Here is a 17,836-nt window from a genome sequence, read left to right on the forward strand (position 1 = left end):
TTATTTTTCATTAAAATATTAAAAAACACTCCAGAGAATAAGATGATATATACAGAAAAGTAAAACAATTCATTTTAATTACATGGAACCAAAAAGTTAAATTCAGGTGCACAAAAATACATATGAAGGCCTCGCTTAATATTTGAATAATGAAGGTAAAGTGGACAATGAATCTAAAGCTTAGTGTCCACAAAGAACATAATATTTCCCTGATCATAATATGAGATAATTGAAAACCTTTTCATCTATTAGATATTTGTCAAGTTAAAAACATCAGGCAAAAGTACAATTAGTAACAGTATTAAAGTCCAAAAAATAGTTTTCACCTTTCAAAGTGAAGAAACATGGATTAGTTCTCCAAAATTGGCCAATAAAATTACCTCCAAATTTCAAAGGTAATTTATTTTCCCTCTTGTTAAAGAAAAACCTATTCTGAAAATTGTCAACTTAATAATAAATTGATAGTGTTCGATGGTGTTGGAGAGATGGACAACGCACACCAAAAGCCCAGAGCCAAAGGTCCAATTCAATACTCAGCACCTGACATATAAACCATTATATTAGAATTAACAAAATAATGAAACAATTGAAACAGAGAAGCTATGGATGAGAGATTGATATGATTCTTGGGAGGATGGGTGACATTACAAAACTAAAAGGGCTGGAAATGAACTCTGAATGTCAAAATGACGACAGCACTGCATAAATATTTGTTCGACTTGTAGTAAAAACCAACATGAGAGTTTTAATCTTATAAGCATTTCTGTGCATAAACAATGCACTATTCTATATTTGACTTTATGAGAGTAGCCAAATACTATGATTTAATTGTAACCAAATATGATAGTCATAAACAGAATGTTTAATGAACTGCATGACATGCAATGCATCAATATTCCAGAAAACTACTTTATGTATGGCTTATGATTGTGCCTTCAATTACAAGTTGTGAGTATCTTAGAGGTCTATAATAAGCCCATTGCTAATTAATTAAAAATCAATGTCACCAGGGACTTCTTAATAGCATGCTACTGACTAACCAGAGTACATATCATGATCAGTAGCCCTTGACCAGAGTGATTTTTAAGAATTTGATTCCATACATGCATTTGTAAACAAAGTAGAAGAGAAAGTATATGCCAAATATCATGAAGAAAGTATGGACTTATATAAATGAAGAATAGGTAAAATACATACACACAGGGGGTGATGGGTATAAGAGATGAAAGGTTAATAATACCTGCTTTCCTGAAATTACACGGAGTAAGTCCCTCATTTTCTCAACAGCATATATGGAGCATGCTCGTAGTTCAACTTCCTCCTCACTGCCTGAAGCTATAACAGAATCAGACGTGATCATGTTGGCAAGAGTCGAACTATACTTTAGCACACCGAGCTGCTGAAGAACAGCTGGAACAATATAATCAGCAAATATAGTGACTGATCCAATGTCATTAAATTCCCCATATCTTCTGCCCTTGAATGCTCCATATAGATCAGCTACAAATATCTGAGCTCTTTTATACAAGAAAACTTGGTGGCCTTTATAAAGCGAGTGATCACGAAAACCTGATATTGAATGTTGGAATCATGTAGAACTGAATTTTAGCATCTCTTCAATATTAAAGATACATGCTCCTATGCAGCCTTTAAATAAATGTCTACTTCATGAAACCTAATATCTCAATTTAAAGAAGAAAATGGAAATACCAGGAAAGTGACTGGTTATGGTAGCAACAAGCTTTGCAGCTGATTTCCCACAGGACTCTACAAGATTGGCAGCACTACCTCCAAAGCTTCTTTCCAGTTCAAAGCCAACCTAATTACAGATTTGAGGACACCAATCAGTCATTTTGTAATTTCTAATTAGGATGAGAAACTGCATATCAGATTTAAAATTGGAATAGATCAAGAATTTAAACTAGTGTTCCCCAAAAATGGAAACAATATCAAGGTGCTGAGTAAACCTCATGGAGTAGACGAATCCTTTCATCCTCCAAAGGAAGTGGTCTGGGCCATTTCAACAACTCGCGTAATTCAGGACCTGAAAAGCATTTTTCTCATGATAATTTGAAAAGAAACAGAAAATATATAATTCAAGCAAGCATACGCAATTCCAATAATGCTGAGCATGTAGAGAAATACAGTGGCATATTTACAAAAATCAATGTTAATTTTTAACAGGTAAGAAGCAATGAATCAAAAGGACTAACTTATCAAACAGAGAGAGAAACAATGGTACACGTGTGTGTGAGATCATGTTTGCCTATAAAGTGATCTACCTGTGTACTTTTGCAGCCGATCAGCGTCAAAAACAGAATTGTCATTCTGCAAAGCTGCCTTTAGGCCTGAAGCCAAATGGTCATAGTTCAGATCCTTATCTGAGAAGAAGAAACAAGAATTTATCAATAAAAAGAGTGTTAATAGAGCAAACCGTGTAAATAAACAGCTGAAACAAATAGAAAATGCATATAAGTCCATGTTATAGAATACAAAAATCGGATAAAAGGAGCACAATCAGCTCCACATCTACAATTTAACTGTATGCTAAAAAGTGACATTTGAAGGAGAAAACTTCTAAAGGCGAGTAACTTCTAATAACACAACGTTTTAAACAAAAAATAAGGGCCTTGAACTAAAAGATCATTCATCCACTTTTCTTCTTTTAATTAATTGCATTGTTAATTTCCATCAACAAGAAAACAAAAGAATTTAGACAAACATAAATAAAACAGAGCTTAGGACTAATCCAAATTATATGAACTATTAACAACGAACTGAACTGCAAATTAAACTGAAATTTGAAAAGAATATAAAGGCAATAAGTACTACAATGTTTTAGACAGATATTGACAATTTACCGTGTTTAGTATTAATCCGAATTAAACAATTATTCAACAATGAAGTAACTATATACTGAATACCGTAAAAATAAAAAAAAATCCAACACATTTTGAAACAGATATTAATTAAAAAATTAATGAGTAAGACATAAATAGATGTTATACCAGGCCAAAAGCAAAAGTTTAAAGCATCCAAAACAAAAAGGTACTGAACGGTGAGGGGACCATTATCAAAGTAATGAATTCCTTCAAAATTCCATTCTATCCTCGGTATTTCCTGAATATTCTCCACTGCTCTCTCTATTCCTGAACCACAAACACAAATTCAATCCACATTCTTCATAATTTCAAATATTTTACACATAAATTCGGAAAAAAAAACATTCAAATTTGAAATGCGACATTGCAAAAATAAAGAGAATATGAAGAAAAACCTGCGGAATCGACTATGACGTGAGAAGAATGGCTAGCCACCCAAGCTGCGCTCGACTTCACCTCTTCCATGGCTGCTGCTGCTAATTTTGAATTTTTGAACCCTAAATGAAATATTTATATCGTGGAGAATGAAGAATTTTAAATGAAATAAAATTAAATAAGGGTGCGCGCGTGGGCCAATCGTGTCGTAATTTCGAAGTTTCCCGCTTTTCTAAGGGCGTCGTGGAGTATGGCTGTGTAGTTTATGGTTGTGCTTTTTAGTAGTCAGCTTCTTTCACGTGTTTGTTGATTTGGTTTGGTCAATAACCGAAGGGAAAAAGGGCAAAATATACCCCTATGGTATATAGCAGGATACAAATAAACCCTTTATGAATTTTTGCTGTCAATAGACCTATTAGGGCGTCTCCAATAGTTGGAGGTAAACTAGTGTGAATTTCACACTAAAACTCCACAGTTATAGTGTTTTATCTCTAATAGTTGACTATTGTTTTACGTCAAAAAAAAATATTTTCAGCATGTTCCTATCCAATAAATTATCTAAACATCTCACACTCTCCCTTAGGACCAGACCGAGAAATCGAACCGAATCGAAGTTTGATGTTTGGTTTGGTTATTTGGTTAAAATGGTTTGGTTCGGTTACTCGGTTAAAATGGTCTGGTTCGGTTGCGAGTATAAAGAGTTATCAATTATCGGTTAGCGGTCTGGTTAGAGTTTTGGTAAACCGAAATAATCAAAATATATGAGGGAACCGAAGATTATAAACAATGTCGTTTTATACACACGTACCACGTGTGTAAGAAGCCTCTAGAATTCTTCGAAGCCCTATTATCTCTCCTCACTCGCAGCGTTTTGTTTTCCTCTCCCACTAATAGAAAACAATGTTTTAGCAACGAATTTTAACGGCGGATAGTATTTTCAATTTTTGGTTCAGCGACAAAATTTTTCGTCACTATATTAGAGACAGATTCCGTCGCGTCAACATTTAGCGACAAAATCAGTCCCTAAATGAGGCGCCAAACTTGGCGCCTTTTTTAAAGGAATTTAGCGAAGGATGGGGGCTTCGAGGCCCGATTGGCTTAGCAGATCAAAATTATGGGCTTTGAAACTCGAAATAAATTGGGTTTGACCCATTACATCAAATATTTTAATTCAACAACTAAATACAAATCCGCTGGCTCAAACGAGGTCCAATTTCGAGTTCAAACGAAGCCGGAAACATGAAAATAAGATTGGATTGAAGTCCAGAGGATTTGGAAAGTGTTATGGGTTGGGAAAAAAGGGAGATCTCAGTGCTAGAGCATAGTGGTTCCGCGCGGCTCATTCCCAGAGGCGTTAATTTGTCATTTTTCGGCAATTTTGTCGTTTCGATCCAATTTTCATGCAAAAAAACACTTAAAAACACATAAAAACGAACAAATAACACATTTGCATGTACTAGAATAGATATACAGTTGATAGTACACATTAAATCAACTAAAAATATATTTCTAATGTGAAATCATGACAGGTTGAGAAAGAATATGCTTAGCATAAAAGCGTAAAACATACTCTAGCATGCGTTTTGAGCATCAGAATCAAACCAATACATAATACGACTTTATAAAATATGTTAAACTTGCCCATCGGTCCGACTTTTAAAACACTGATATATACGATAATTTTGGTTATTTTAATCTTTTGAAATACTCAACTTAGAAAACGAATCAAACCGAAAATCTTTAAAACCGAAGTGAGCCTATATTTTTGATTCGGTCCGGTTCGATTCTACGGTTTCCGTTAGTTTTTGCACACCTCTATTATAAAGCAAGTGAAAGCAAGCTGTCAAAAAAACAAAACAACGTTGTACAACGACGTCGTATGAACAAAGGTAAAAGTAAAAAGTAAAAAAAACGATTCCGGTACCGGCTGAATTAAAAAGAAACAAACCCCTTTATTTTTAACTTTTCCTCTTTTTGTTCAAAGAATTGATGGCCATAAGGCCTCCTCTGCTACACCAATTCGCAAACTTCAATCACCACCGCTGCCATTTCCAAATTCACAATTCCAACTCCGCCAAAAATTTCCTCTCTATTTTATTTCCTTCTCGTAAATCCAAATTTTTCCCTCTCGACTCGCCGCCGACTACTTCTTTTCTGCAATCCGTTTCCACTTTCTCTCACCGGAAACAACCTCCTGCTCCGCCTCCGCCGCCAACATCGACGCCTTCGGTCCGCGTCCACCGGTTGAGAGAATCAGTTGCTTCTTTGACGGACACGCTGGCGCAGAAGATCGGGAAATCTATTCGCCGCCCTGGCGCTCCTTCCAAGGCTAGGGTTTATGCTGATATTAATGTTGTTCGTCCCAAAGAGTATTGGGATTATGAGTCGCTTACCGTTCAGTGGGGGTATCTCCGTCATTTCCTTTCGTTTTCTTCAAGAGTATAATACATTTTTCTCCTGATTTTGATAGATTGAAAAATTGATTGATTGATTATGAGTTTCTTACCCGTGACATTTATAGATTTGTTTTTTTTTTTTATAATATGATTCAAATAGTGGTTATTTGATGACATTTTTATCTAGGAAGTGAAATTAGCTGATATATGATTGGTTGGATGTAGTGTCATTGTTTTTTGCTATGTTGAACAGCTAATCAGTTATAGATAGTGTTTGGAAAGTTTAAAGAGCTGCGAGATGTTTGGAAATGTTCAAAAAACACTTCGAAATGATGTCAATGATTTGAATTCTTGCATATGATGTATATTGAACAAGTGTGCATATTTTTTAGATTTTTTTATGTTGTTTTTGTAACTCAAGTATTAGAAGTTATTTGATGGTGTTTTAATAGGGAGCAGGATGATTATGAGGTGGTGAAGAAGGTTGGGAGAGGGAAATATAGTGAAGTGTTCGAGGGTGTCCACTGCACAGATAATGAGAAATGTGTCATTAAGATTCTGAAGCCTGTGAAGAAGAAGAAGGTGAGTTTTGCTCATCGTCATGACCTTTAATCTTATTTTTTAATGTATTATGTTTATACTAGTTATATCACTTGAATACTGGTGCTATTCTCTATGTGGATACTGTCATATTTAATCACTCCAAATGTCATAATTCAAGACGGAAAATAATGATTTTTCTTCTTTCAAACCCTCATTATTCATGTAGGTATTGTATTCTATTATAACCATATAGTCTACGAATTACCATGAATATAGGTGATAGTGTCTGCTTTTGGGTTTTGACTTGTAGGATCCAATTTTAGTGCCTTCAATTTTCAAGTTGTTAATGGTTACATTAAGTTGTGTGAAAATTACTTGTCTTATCATTTATCCCATTTATTGTATAAGACAACAAGCTAGAATGTTCTTTTGATAGCTAGGGATTCATAGAATTTAATGACATTTTTTCCGATAACAACAAAATGGTTTGCCTATGCATTATGTAACTAAACAGATATGCCATGCTAGCATTTTCATAATTTCTTTTAGACTAGTTAATATGGCATTTAAATGCCTTTTAGGTGACGTAAATTTACACATTTAAGTCCTATGTTAATTTGATAATTTACTCATCAACTTTTGATCCACCGTCCACGTACTTGCACCCAACACCTGACATGTATCCTGATTCATTATTCTTAAAATATGATAAATTTTAAAAATTGTGTTGAACTTAAGTAATATTATATATTTATAACTAAAATATATTTTAAAGTTGGTATTATTGCTATCAGTAGTTAAGTTTTCTTTTTAATTCATTCTTTTGTACACAAGCCTTCTTTTATTTAGTTTTGTACTCTATGTATGTATCAAGATTGAAATTTTATTTCTCGTTGGTGGTATGTTTGGATGTAATTGGCTACTTGGACTGTTGGATATGGTTTAGTTTAATTATTCAAATGAATCCACTTTCTAGTTGGTAAGATGGATAAAACCCGGAGAAGAGCGTATATCCTTAGAGCATCTCTAATGGACTCGTTGAAAGAGTTATCTAAAAATTCAGATTTCAATAGACTCTTTATCTCTGAAATTTAAAACAGAGAGATGGTTTATGGAGAGCCAATCTTCACTCTCTATGCTATATATCATTAATTATATTTATATTTAATATAATTTTTTTCTTCCAACAACCGTCATTTTAATGTTCTCTTATATATTTTTATTCTTGTAATTTTAAAGAAGGAACGTCAACTACATTTTTTTTTCAGAAGAAGAAACAATGAATTTTAATTTCTTAATGAAGATTCATATTTTATTTATATATTTATTCTTTACGATGTGCATCATTCTCTATGATGCACATTAGAATTCATCGTTTGCATCATTTACAAATTTACAATGCAATAGCTACTCATCTAAAGTTTCCAAGTGTGATTTTGCATTATTAATTCTCGAGTGATTATCCTATGAAGTAAAATTTGTGACCTGCTAGTATTTTCAAAGTTGATTTCTAGAAGGATAATCATGTAATGTTGGGATATACAGATCTTGTTTGTCTTGGTGAGCATACTTCCTTGTGTCCAGATCTTATGTACAGAATTTAGCTGTTAAGCTTTAGTGTTAATGGAATAGATAAAAATAAATGATTAGAACTTAAAGAGTTCATTGGAGTACAATTAAGATTTTTACTCTTTATATTAAAGATGCTCTTAAAAATAAAGAGATGCTTTGGCGTGAATATGAATTGTACTTTTTTCCTTTTTACCCCTCCAAGAGTTATTTCAAATGCATAATCACATGATTTTTATATACATATTCTTACAACTCATGTATTTGGTTTTCTCCAAACACAGTGTCGAAACATTACCGCATAGTAGTGCTTTGATTGCGAGATTCCTAAATCCTCCACTATTCAGAAATTCCTAATTAAAGTTGAACTTGGAAGGTCCATTTTATTTTTTCGTTTGTCTTGTCTATTTGTCCTGAATATAGTTGCAATTTTGTTAAATTAGTGTGTGTACTGGAACTGGAAGTTGTTTCTTCTTAAGAATTTAGTAAGAGCAATTTTAAATTGCTTTTCTAGCTTCAGCAATCACTGAAATTGGTTCTTGTTATGTTTTCTGGAAGATGTGATTTTTTTGACAGGAGTCACATTAATGTAGGTTTTTAGCTTAAGAAATTATTTTTAATTATATAAGTATTTTGTAGTTGAAATTTGCAAGAATCATTTTTATTTTCTGTCATGTTCGCTGCTTTGTCTGCTGTGTTTTCTGAATGATGCTTGAATTTATTATCTTTAGCGGGCACATGCTAAGTCTGTTGCAATTTTATTTTTTTGATATGTAAGCTGAATGTAAAGACCATTATAAAGGAGTGCATGCATCGATTTGCACCTTATGCATGAATATCTAATCAGGGGAGAGCAAAGCCGAACCAAACTGAAAACCGAACCGAACCAAAACATTAGTTGGTTTTTCGGCGAAAACGGTTTGATTTGGTGGTAATTTAGAAAAGTTTGGAGGTCGGTTGACGGTTTGGTTTGGGGGTTGTAAAACCGAAATAACCGAAAAACCGACTGAACCGAACTCTTAAAAAGTAATAAGGATTTTTTGACTTTTGATCTACATTTCGGGGATTTTTTGTTATTTTACCTAAAATTTTAAGATTAAGTCCAAACCAAAACCGAAACCGCGAACCGGCCAAATATTTTGGTCAAATATGATTCTGGTGTTTGGTTAAAAAAAACTACGGTTCGATCGAAAATTTAGAAAATTTCAGCATGGTCAGTTTCGGTCGATTTGGAACTGAACCGATGATACTTACCCCTACATCTAATGCTGCTGTTAGATGCCTGACAAGTAATAATTTAATCTCACTTTATACTGAGCATTAGCATATGTTTGAGTATGGTGACTAGAATAAGTCCAGTTTAGATTGAGACTAGTAGCATCTATAAATTGCTCCCATTTGCATATGAGGTAAGTTAAAGAGGGCCGAGAACCCGAGATGGTTGCGTTTCCTCTTCTTTATTTTCTTCTGAATTAGTCACCGACATGCTTATGAATAATAAGTTGTGTGGAAATTATCTTCAGTTAAATTAAGTTAGGAAACATAAAATGGATCAAAACATATTCAAGTTTGAGGTTTTTTTAATGGTGAAGTTCATTTCAGCTGTATTTGGAAGAATAAAACATAATCGATGTGTATGAAATGAGTTACCTCTATGTTTGTAATGATATGAATGAAATTTAAAATCATGATATGTTTAGAATTCTCATTTAGGTGGATAACATATGAGAATCAAACTCAAAATGGTTTGGATATTTAAGGATCAAACGTTTACAATAACCTGATCTGATTAGCATTGTAATTCCTTGCTGTTTCATCTTTTCATGCTGTGTAAAATTCCAAATGGAAAAGCATATTTATTTACCTGAAATTTTTAATTATAAACAACTAAGATTTATTGGGTAATAATGGGGTATTATATTACTGCACTTTGCACTGATATTAAATTGGTGATGTGTTCGTCTAATTCGTTTCAATTTGGTAAATGAACTATGATTTTAGTGACATCTGGAGGTTTAAAGTGATTCCCGGCCAAATTATGCATTCGTGGCGATTGGTTTTTGATTATTTATGCCAATTTATACATTTATTTTATGTACACCGGTACACACATAATCAACCAAAAATCTCACAATTTTTTTTAGTGAACGAAAATCCTTGTTGAAATTAAATTGTAGTTTAGTCCCTAAAATAAAAGAATTAAAGTATGGTAACCAAAATAAAACAAGCAAAACCCAAGCTATATGTGCTCTTATAGTTATTCTACAAACAATATAGTTATTTTCAACCAATCGAAACTTAATTATACTCATACCATCTATGTCTCGCCAATGACCATGATAATAACGTTATAATCTCCATGTATGATGACTGATAAAATTTCAGCAATGTATAGGATGTTTTTGTCCGCTTTTATCATGGATAATGTGTAATTGACATAATTCTCTGCATTTTATTGTGGGTTTGGGAGTTATAAGCTAATAGCTGTATGCGCCCTTGTTTTTACGAAGCTGCTAGTTTTAGCTGTATGGAGTACGATCATCATCAAACATTGTTTGTGCCTGTGCCCTCCAGAAGATGAATATGCAAAACCTTTTTGATTGTTTTTTTTTGTTGTATGGGTTGTTTATGGATTCACTTTGTGGAGACTAACTCTGGTGTTACACCAATGCAGATTAAGAGAGAGATCAAAATACTGCAGAATCTTTGTGGAGGGCCAAATATTGTCAAGCTGCTTGATATTGTTAGAGATCAGCAATCAAAAACTCCAAGTTTAATCTTTGAACATGTGAATAATACTGATTTTAAAGTGCTCTATCCTACATTATCAGACTATGATATGCGGTATTACATTTATGAACTTCTGAAGGTAAGCTGCTGCTATCTTGTTATTTAAATTGGAATATTGGTAGCACTTTTGCTCATTCATTTTCATTTTAACAGTTTAGCTAATTGGTTAGTAATTTTGTTGAGTTCTGCATGAAGATTTTTGTTCTAGTGTTACTTTTTTATCGACCATTACAATTGCTGTCTGTGGTAAACTGTTTTCCAAATTACTACATTCATTTCTCTCCGTATCTCTTTTTCTTGTTACCTTTTCGTTCTTCTTTTAGTATACTGTGGTAGATTGGATTTTCATGCATTTCAAGGGTTGTGTTATTATTTCTGTGTTTGACCATTTGTACCCATGCACAACCCATAAAAAAAGATATCATCATTTTCTGAGTTAGATTGAATTTTTGGAGTCCTGGAATTTTATTTTTTGGGTTTTTCATGTTAGCTCGAGAAACTTATTGCACCTTTAGTTAGTTTTTTTGGGTTTTTAAGAAACCTAAGTCATCATTTCTAATGTTCTTAGCAGTTCTTAGCTTTAAAAGATTTTAAAAGGATTGAATTTTGGCTATGTTTAACATGGAATAGAATACCTATTCGTAAGGAATGAAATCTATTCTTTACTTTTTGAGAGTACTTATTCCACATAATTATGGAATAACAATTCCATGGAGTTACTACTCCATGAACAAAAGCAAGTAATAAGTATTTTATACGGAATAGCTATCCTATTACGGACCTATTTCAGGAACCAAACTTAGCCTTAAAAGAAAAGTTTGTTTATTATACTTGTTATCTCCACTTAGGAAATTGTTCGCATTGTTAAGAAGCCCTCCTTTTAAGTTTTTAGCATTTGTTTGAGGTACGAACTTGAACAGGATTGAATAACTATCTTTTATTGGATGATTTGAGAAGCTTTGATGCTTTTTGATGCAGTTCCTTGAAATATGATGACAATGAACTGATGTATGAATTATTTCTTGATGCAATGCAATTTGTATTCTTACCTACTGGGAAGTTCCTTATGGTCACTGTGAAGAATTTTTAGTTGTGGCTCCTATGGTTTGTCTGCCAGTTGGTACTTTGTTCAATGTGAGATTTGAAGTGCGTTTTGAAATGTTTTTATGCTTGATACTAGCCTGGGACTTGTAATTGTGTGCTACTAATAATCTGGTTCTATATAACTTAATTTGATGCATTTTCTCTGTATGTTATAGATAAACGCGCACTTACATGTTTCTCTATAGTAGTTGCTTGTTATATTCACATATCTTCAATAAATATTTTAAATTCTTTGGATTGTTGTTGTATCCATATTTTGAATATCATTTTTGTATTTGATAATTGTAGGCATTGGATTATTGTCACTCTCAAGGTATCATGCATCGAGATGTAAAGCCGCATAATGTAATGATTGATCATGAGCAGAGAAAACTTCGACTTATAGACTGGGGACTAGCAGAGTTTTATCATCCTGGGAAAGAATACAATGTCCGTGTCGCTTCAAGGTTTGTTCCTTTTGAAAGTTTTAAGAGCCTTGTTCTGATGTATGTTCTCACTCAATTCTGGGTTAGTTTCATAATCAATTAATCTTTGGTTCACCAAGATTTATTTTTTCACAGTTTGTAGCTTTAAGAAAGTTCCTCATGGTAGTAGTATTAGGTCATTGCCCAGTTGACATTTATATGTTGACGAGTCTCACTGAATTTCGATAGTAGTAGTAGAATTTTGGATGATGGTGGTTCCAGTTTTGAAATTGTATGGTTCTCCATTAAAAGTTTGGTCTGATGTGCAGATACTTTAAAGGACCCGAACTTCTAGTTGATTTGCAAGATTATGATTATTCTTTAGACTTATGGAGCCTTGGTTGCATGTTCGCTGGAATGGTTAGTTTATTTTTCCCCTGTCCTGTTTTTTTTTTCTGCTTCCCTTTCACCCCTTTACTTTCTCTTTTCGGGGTAGACCTCTTTCATTTGCATCATTTCTTCGTTTAACTATGCATATAGTATATTCTCCTTTTACTCTTTTCTGATTCATTTGGAGTGGCGCTTGACCTGTCAATTTAAGTTTGGGACTCGGATTAAATGATACACGATAATGGACTTCTTGGTGTTTTTGCATATACGGGCTTCAATGTTTGTTGTCTTCTTATTCAGATTTGATCTATATGTCCTTTTAAGGTCTCTGGGATTGCTGTTTGGGGCCAAAAAGCCCTTAAACCTTTTTGAATTAAAATTTGATTTTATGAACATTTATTTGCCTGCTTTTTCTTTTTTTTCAGACAACAGTTTCTTTAACTAAAAAATTGTTTTTTTGTTTGTTTGCCGTAAAGCCAAATGCACCATTAATGCCATGGACAAGTGGATCTTGATCGGCTTGCTAAGTCATCTGTGGGTTAAATATATTTGTAATGCTTTCTTAGTGGTGCTTATGTTAGATGTTTGTATTTTGCAGATATTTCGCAAAGAGCCATTCTTTTATGGGCATGATAATTATGACCAACTAGTCAAAATAGCCAAGGTATGTGGGATTCTTATAGAAAATGACAGATAACTCGCTGGGTTTTTGACATTTTTGTGTCTCATAGACACAAAAATTCTTTTTTTGTGCCTCCTACCACCAGCCCGCTATCTGAGATAGCGGGCCCATGTATTTTAGCACCAGCCCGCCATATGAGATGGCGGGCTGGTAGCTAATTACGGTGATTATATTAATCACCGTAATTAGCTACCAGCCCGCCATCTCATATGGCGGGCTGGTACTGATCCCCAATCATTGGGGATCAGCCCAATGATTGGGGAGAGAGTTAATTACTCTCTCCCCAATTATTTGAAACTGATTGGGCAATAAATATTTATGGGTACAAGAAAGACCCATAAATATTTATTTCTAATTTAAATAAAAACGGTTTAAATAATTTTCTATTTCTTAACTTTTTAAAATAAAAATTAATATATAATTTAGATCACTTAAAATAGAAAACTAACCTATAAATCTTGAGAACTAATTCCAGACTCTGATTCTCTATCAAAGAAAAAAAATAGACGCGGATTGAAGTAAAGTTTATCTGAGTGTTTATTTGTGCCATATTATATTTACAACAAGTTAATGAGTATTAAAAAAATTTAATTATTACTTATCTTTTTTATTATTATTTTTATATGACTAACATATCATTAGTTTGTTATGCAAATGACATGATGCAACGGTTTTATTGTATAATTTTTAAATTTATTTTGGAGTTGATAACACATTTTTACATGTACTTTGAAAATAATTAGAAGAAAATCCTAAGTATAGATATACCGGTGAGTTATAACTCATATGATATAAGTGATGAAAAAAAGTATATTTTCAAACTTAATGTGAGTGTTGGCTTATTAATATGCTTCTAATTATGAAATTTTGAATAAGAGACACTGCTAGTCTCTTCGTCAAGGCTATAAAGCTAATCTTGATTTTAAATGCATTTAAAATCAATGCACCGAGTTTTGCTTAAATTTTATTTCTAATTATAATGATGGAATAATTCACATCTTTTATTTATTTTAATAGTATATTCTTTTTTTTTTGAAAAGTTTTAACAGTACATTCTATTGTTTTGTCTAATATACTCAATGATTTTCTCCTTTTTATTTTCTCGAAAAAATGAGTGTTCCTATATTACAAAGTAAATTTTTTTATCATCGATTAATTAATTACTTATCCAATTTTGTCCCGTAGAAGTATTTTTGATTAGGTTAGACTTTAAATTATCAATCTGTGCAATAGTCCGCACCACCATCTACGACTTTCATTTTTACTCGAACTTTATTCGACATTTATAAGATCTTCAAAATTAATGTCAAACTTAACTTCTTAAATTAGATTGGTTCAAACAATAATTACAAATGACATTTATAAAGTTTGAAAGATCAAGTACAATATTCTTTAAATTTGTTTTATAAAATAACGCTCGGAAGTCTCCGAAAATAACCCGAAAATAGTTAACGTAAAAAATAAATTCATTGGTAAAATAATTTTTTTTTTATAAAAAAATAAACTGATTGGGCAATTATTGCCCAATCAGTTTCAAATGATTGGGGAGAGAGTAATTAACTCTCTCCCCAATCATTGGGCTGATCCCCAATGATTGGGGATCAGTACCAGCCCGCCATATGAGATGGCGGGCTGGTGCTAATTACGGTGATTAATATAATCACCGTAATTAGCTACCAGCCCGCCATCTCATATGGCGGGCTGGTGCTAAAATACATGGACCCGCTATCTCAGATAGCGGGCTGGTGGTAGGAGGCACAAAAAAAGAATTTTTGTGTCTATGAGACACAAAAATGTCAAAAACCCTAACTCGCTCTGTATTTTATCCTCATATAATTGTTCCTCTTTGAACTGTCATCTCAGTAAGCTGCATGCTTGTAGCAAAGTCCTGTGAAAAGTGCATTTCATGTTTAGTAAATTTAACTACTTTATAGTTGTCCATGGTTAGGTCTTGATTTTACTTTTCTTTCCCTACAGATACTTGGAACGGATGAATTAAATGCTTATTTGAATAAGTACCGTATAGAATTGGATCTACAACTTGCTACCCTAGTTGGCAGGTAGGTTTTTTGTTTTCTTACACCCAAGAATTTAAGTGCGGCGCTAGTAATTATCTTGAAAATTAATTGTGTGTGTTCTCATCTTGACAGACATAGCCGGAAACCATGGACTAAGTTCATTAGTGGAGACAATCAGCATTTGGCTGTTCCTGAGGTACAGAATTACAAATTTACACGAGGTGAACATATATATAGCATAGAATTGGTTTTTAAATACATGGATTACTTATTTCTTGCAGGCTGTCGATTTCCTTGACAAGTTGCTGCGATATGATCATCAAGAAAGGCCAACTGCCAAAGAAGCTATGGTAATCTCTAGTCTATATTCACTTAAAAAGACTCCACTTTAGGGTTTCAAAATTATACGTGGCCATTAAATTTTTTTTGTTTATATTTCTGCTATTGCTAAAATTGAAATGTCATCATCATTCCTTGATGACTGTCGACTTAGTGGACTGGAAACATCAAGGTAAGGCTTGGTTGGCCTAGTGGAGCCAACTGCAGGAGGAGCAAACATGATCTGCTAAATAAGCTGTATTTGCATATGAATCTGGCTTTTGTTTAATTTTCTGTTCATCTTTTTTTTGGTTTATTAGGTTGTTTTCTCAGTCTAGCAGATACTGCCCATACTGTCGTCTTTTTCTTCAATTTGGTCAAACTATTCTGAAAGTAAATGATCTTGATTTCATGCAGGCCCATCCTTACTTCTATCCAATTAGAAATGCAGAAAGCAGCAGGGTTCGTACGTAGTTTCAACTCTCAGGATGCTGCCAAGATTCAACATCTTACTGTGCTTGCTCAGGGGCCTTCCCTTGTAATCTGACGGAACTCGTAATTTCTGGCGGTGAGCTTGCATTCATGATTGTTTCATGTTTCTGTTGTTGCAAAGCGAAAATTGATTTTTTAAATGCTCAGTGAAAGTCTCCTCTTAACTTTGAGAATGTAGTACTGCTGCTATGCGTTTTACTTTGTGCTATTTGATTGGGAATGGAGTTTTATTTGGTTGTTATATTTTATTTCCTGGTTAGGTTAATGTAACCATATATTAATTTTTCTCTTTCAGACAAGTCGTTCATTTAATGTTATTAAACTAGCAGTTAATTTAACTTCGATTTGTTTTTTAATAAACTTGGAAGTTTATTGTGCCCTTAGCATCTGTTTTCGTTCATATTCTTTTAGGGGCATTAGCAAAACAAATCCGTTTCACTTTTTTTTGACGAAACAAATTCTGACCTTTTCAATATTTGCATGTGGTTGTTATATTATTGGCATATTAAATATCAACGTTTTAAAAATTTGCAAAATAAATTCCAGCTTTTCGCATTTTTGCACTCTATAGTCTAAAAAGGATGACAAAATGGCCGGAATTTGGGATGAGTTCACAAAATACAAAAATTGAAAAGGTTAGGATTTGTTCCGTAACATTCTAAACGTTAAGCTATAATTGCTAAAAAAGTGAAACATTAGAATTTGTTTTGCCAACGCTCCTATTCTTTACTATTCAATTGTTGTTCACATGAGGGATTCCTATATTACGGTAGGTGATCATATGTTAGTCAATTGTTTGGCTTATATCCTAGTAAGGTTCAATTAAGTTTAAATATGATAAGAGATTAAATAAATTATTTATGACTATTTATAAATAAATTTTATTGTGAGACTATTTTAGAAATTCTGTGAATTTGAAGAATTAAAATATTAAAATGGCATGGGATATGAGACATGGTGAAAGAATTGGGCTGTAATTAAGTGGAGTTGAAAAACTACAAATTTGAGCTAATTTGATTTTATTATGACAGATAATGAGTGAAAATTGAGACGATTTTTTTTTGTCAAAGGCTAAAATTTCCATTAATAATAACAAAAATTATATAAATGAACGGTTTTTCAACAAGTTGAAAAATAACTCTAAAATAGTGATGAGAGCTGTAAATACAACAGTATATACAGTCATCGATAAGGATTTTAGCCGAGTTCAAATTGAGACGAGTTCGAATACTCTCAATTGAGTTTATTTTAGAAGCTCAAGATTGCTAGAACAACTGAAAATTAAACATGAGCTAGTTTGATTCGATTATTTATATAAATATTTAATAATAGATATATTTGATTATAAAAAAGAAAAGAAAACATTAACTTTCTAGTATTAGATTGGCGAGTTCGTTGAACTTGATAGTTTAGTGCTCAAAGTCAATTTATTGATTCAAATAATATGAATTTGAGCTTCATTTGTTTGACATTGAATTGGTTTTTGAGTTAATTTTTAAGTAGTTTGCGAAAACTAATAAATCAGCCAATATTTTTGTATTTTTGAATTACGGGAAAGACAAATATAGAAACTCCAAATTCTAAGTAACGGAAGAAAATTGTTGTAAGCAAAAGCAAATTGGCAGAAATAAATTTTAGGAGTCAAAATTGAGCCAATTCTGTTGCGTAAACAGATAATGTCTATATCTGAAACGAACAAAGAACAAATTGCTTAATTAAAATTTGGAGTGGGCACACAATTCTAAGGCATCCTTAAATTCTGCAGCAGCTAATGAAATAAAAAACTACAAAACATAATCTGACAGACCATTCCATTATGCCAAAGTTGCACACGTTAATATTGGCTAAACTTAGCCCATTCTGTTTTCAACAT

The 17,836-nt window shown here is 32.9% G+C and overlaps 1 protein-coding gene and 1 pseudogene across 1 annotated transcript; one reads left to right on the top strand and one right to left on the bottom strand.

Moving 5' to 3' along the window:
- Positions 1–221: 221 nt before the first annotated feature.
- LOC126654910 (uncharacterized) lies at positions 222–3,518 on the bottom strand. Its single transcript, XM_050348916.2, has 7 exons — positions 3,278–3,518; positions 3,009–3,149; positions 2,283–2,381; positions 1,968–2,044; positions 1,711–1,819; positions 1,241–1,569; positions 222–540 (listed from the first exon to the last, which is right to left on the bottom strand). The coding sequence occupies exons 1-7, from the start codon at positions 3,345–3,347 to the stop codon at positions 448–450; spliced, it is 918 nt and encodes a 305-aa protein (XP_050204873.1). The 5' UTR covers positions 3,348–3,518; the 3' UTR covers positions 222–447.
- Positions 3,519–5,114: 1,596 nt separating this feature from the next.
- On the top strand, positions 5,115–16,301 carry LOC126655908 (casein kinase II subunit alpha-2-like; annotated as a pseudogene).
- The last annotated feature ends 1,535 nt before the right edge of the window (positions 16,302–17,836 follow it).

This window comes from Mercurialis annua, linkage group LG7, assembly GCF_937616625.2.
Source record: "Mercurialis annua linkage group LG7, ddMerAnnu1.2, whole genome shotgun sequence".
NCBI classification, from domain to species: domain Eukaryota; kingdom Viridiplantae; phylum Streptophyta; class Magnoliopsida; order Malpighiales; family Euphorbiaceae; genus Mercurialis; species Mercurialis annua.

Excerpts from the sequence above, each read along its gene's own strand:
- LOC126654910 (XM_050348916.2), bottom strand. The coding sequence starts at position 3,347 with ATGGAAGAGGTGAAGTCGAGCGCAGCTTGGGTGGCTAGCCATTCTTCT. Across the intron at positions 3,150-3,277 it reads CGTCATAGTCGATTCCGCAG|GAATAGAGAGAGCAGTGGAG; the intron begins GTTTTTCTTCAT and ends TTTGTGGTTCAG. Across the intron at positions 2,382-3,008 it reads AAACTTTTGCTTTTGGCCTG|ATAAGGATCTGAACTATGAC; the intron begins GTATAACATCTA and ends TCTTCTTCTCAG.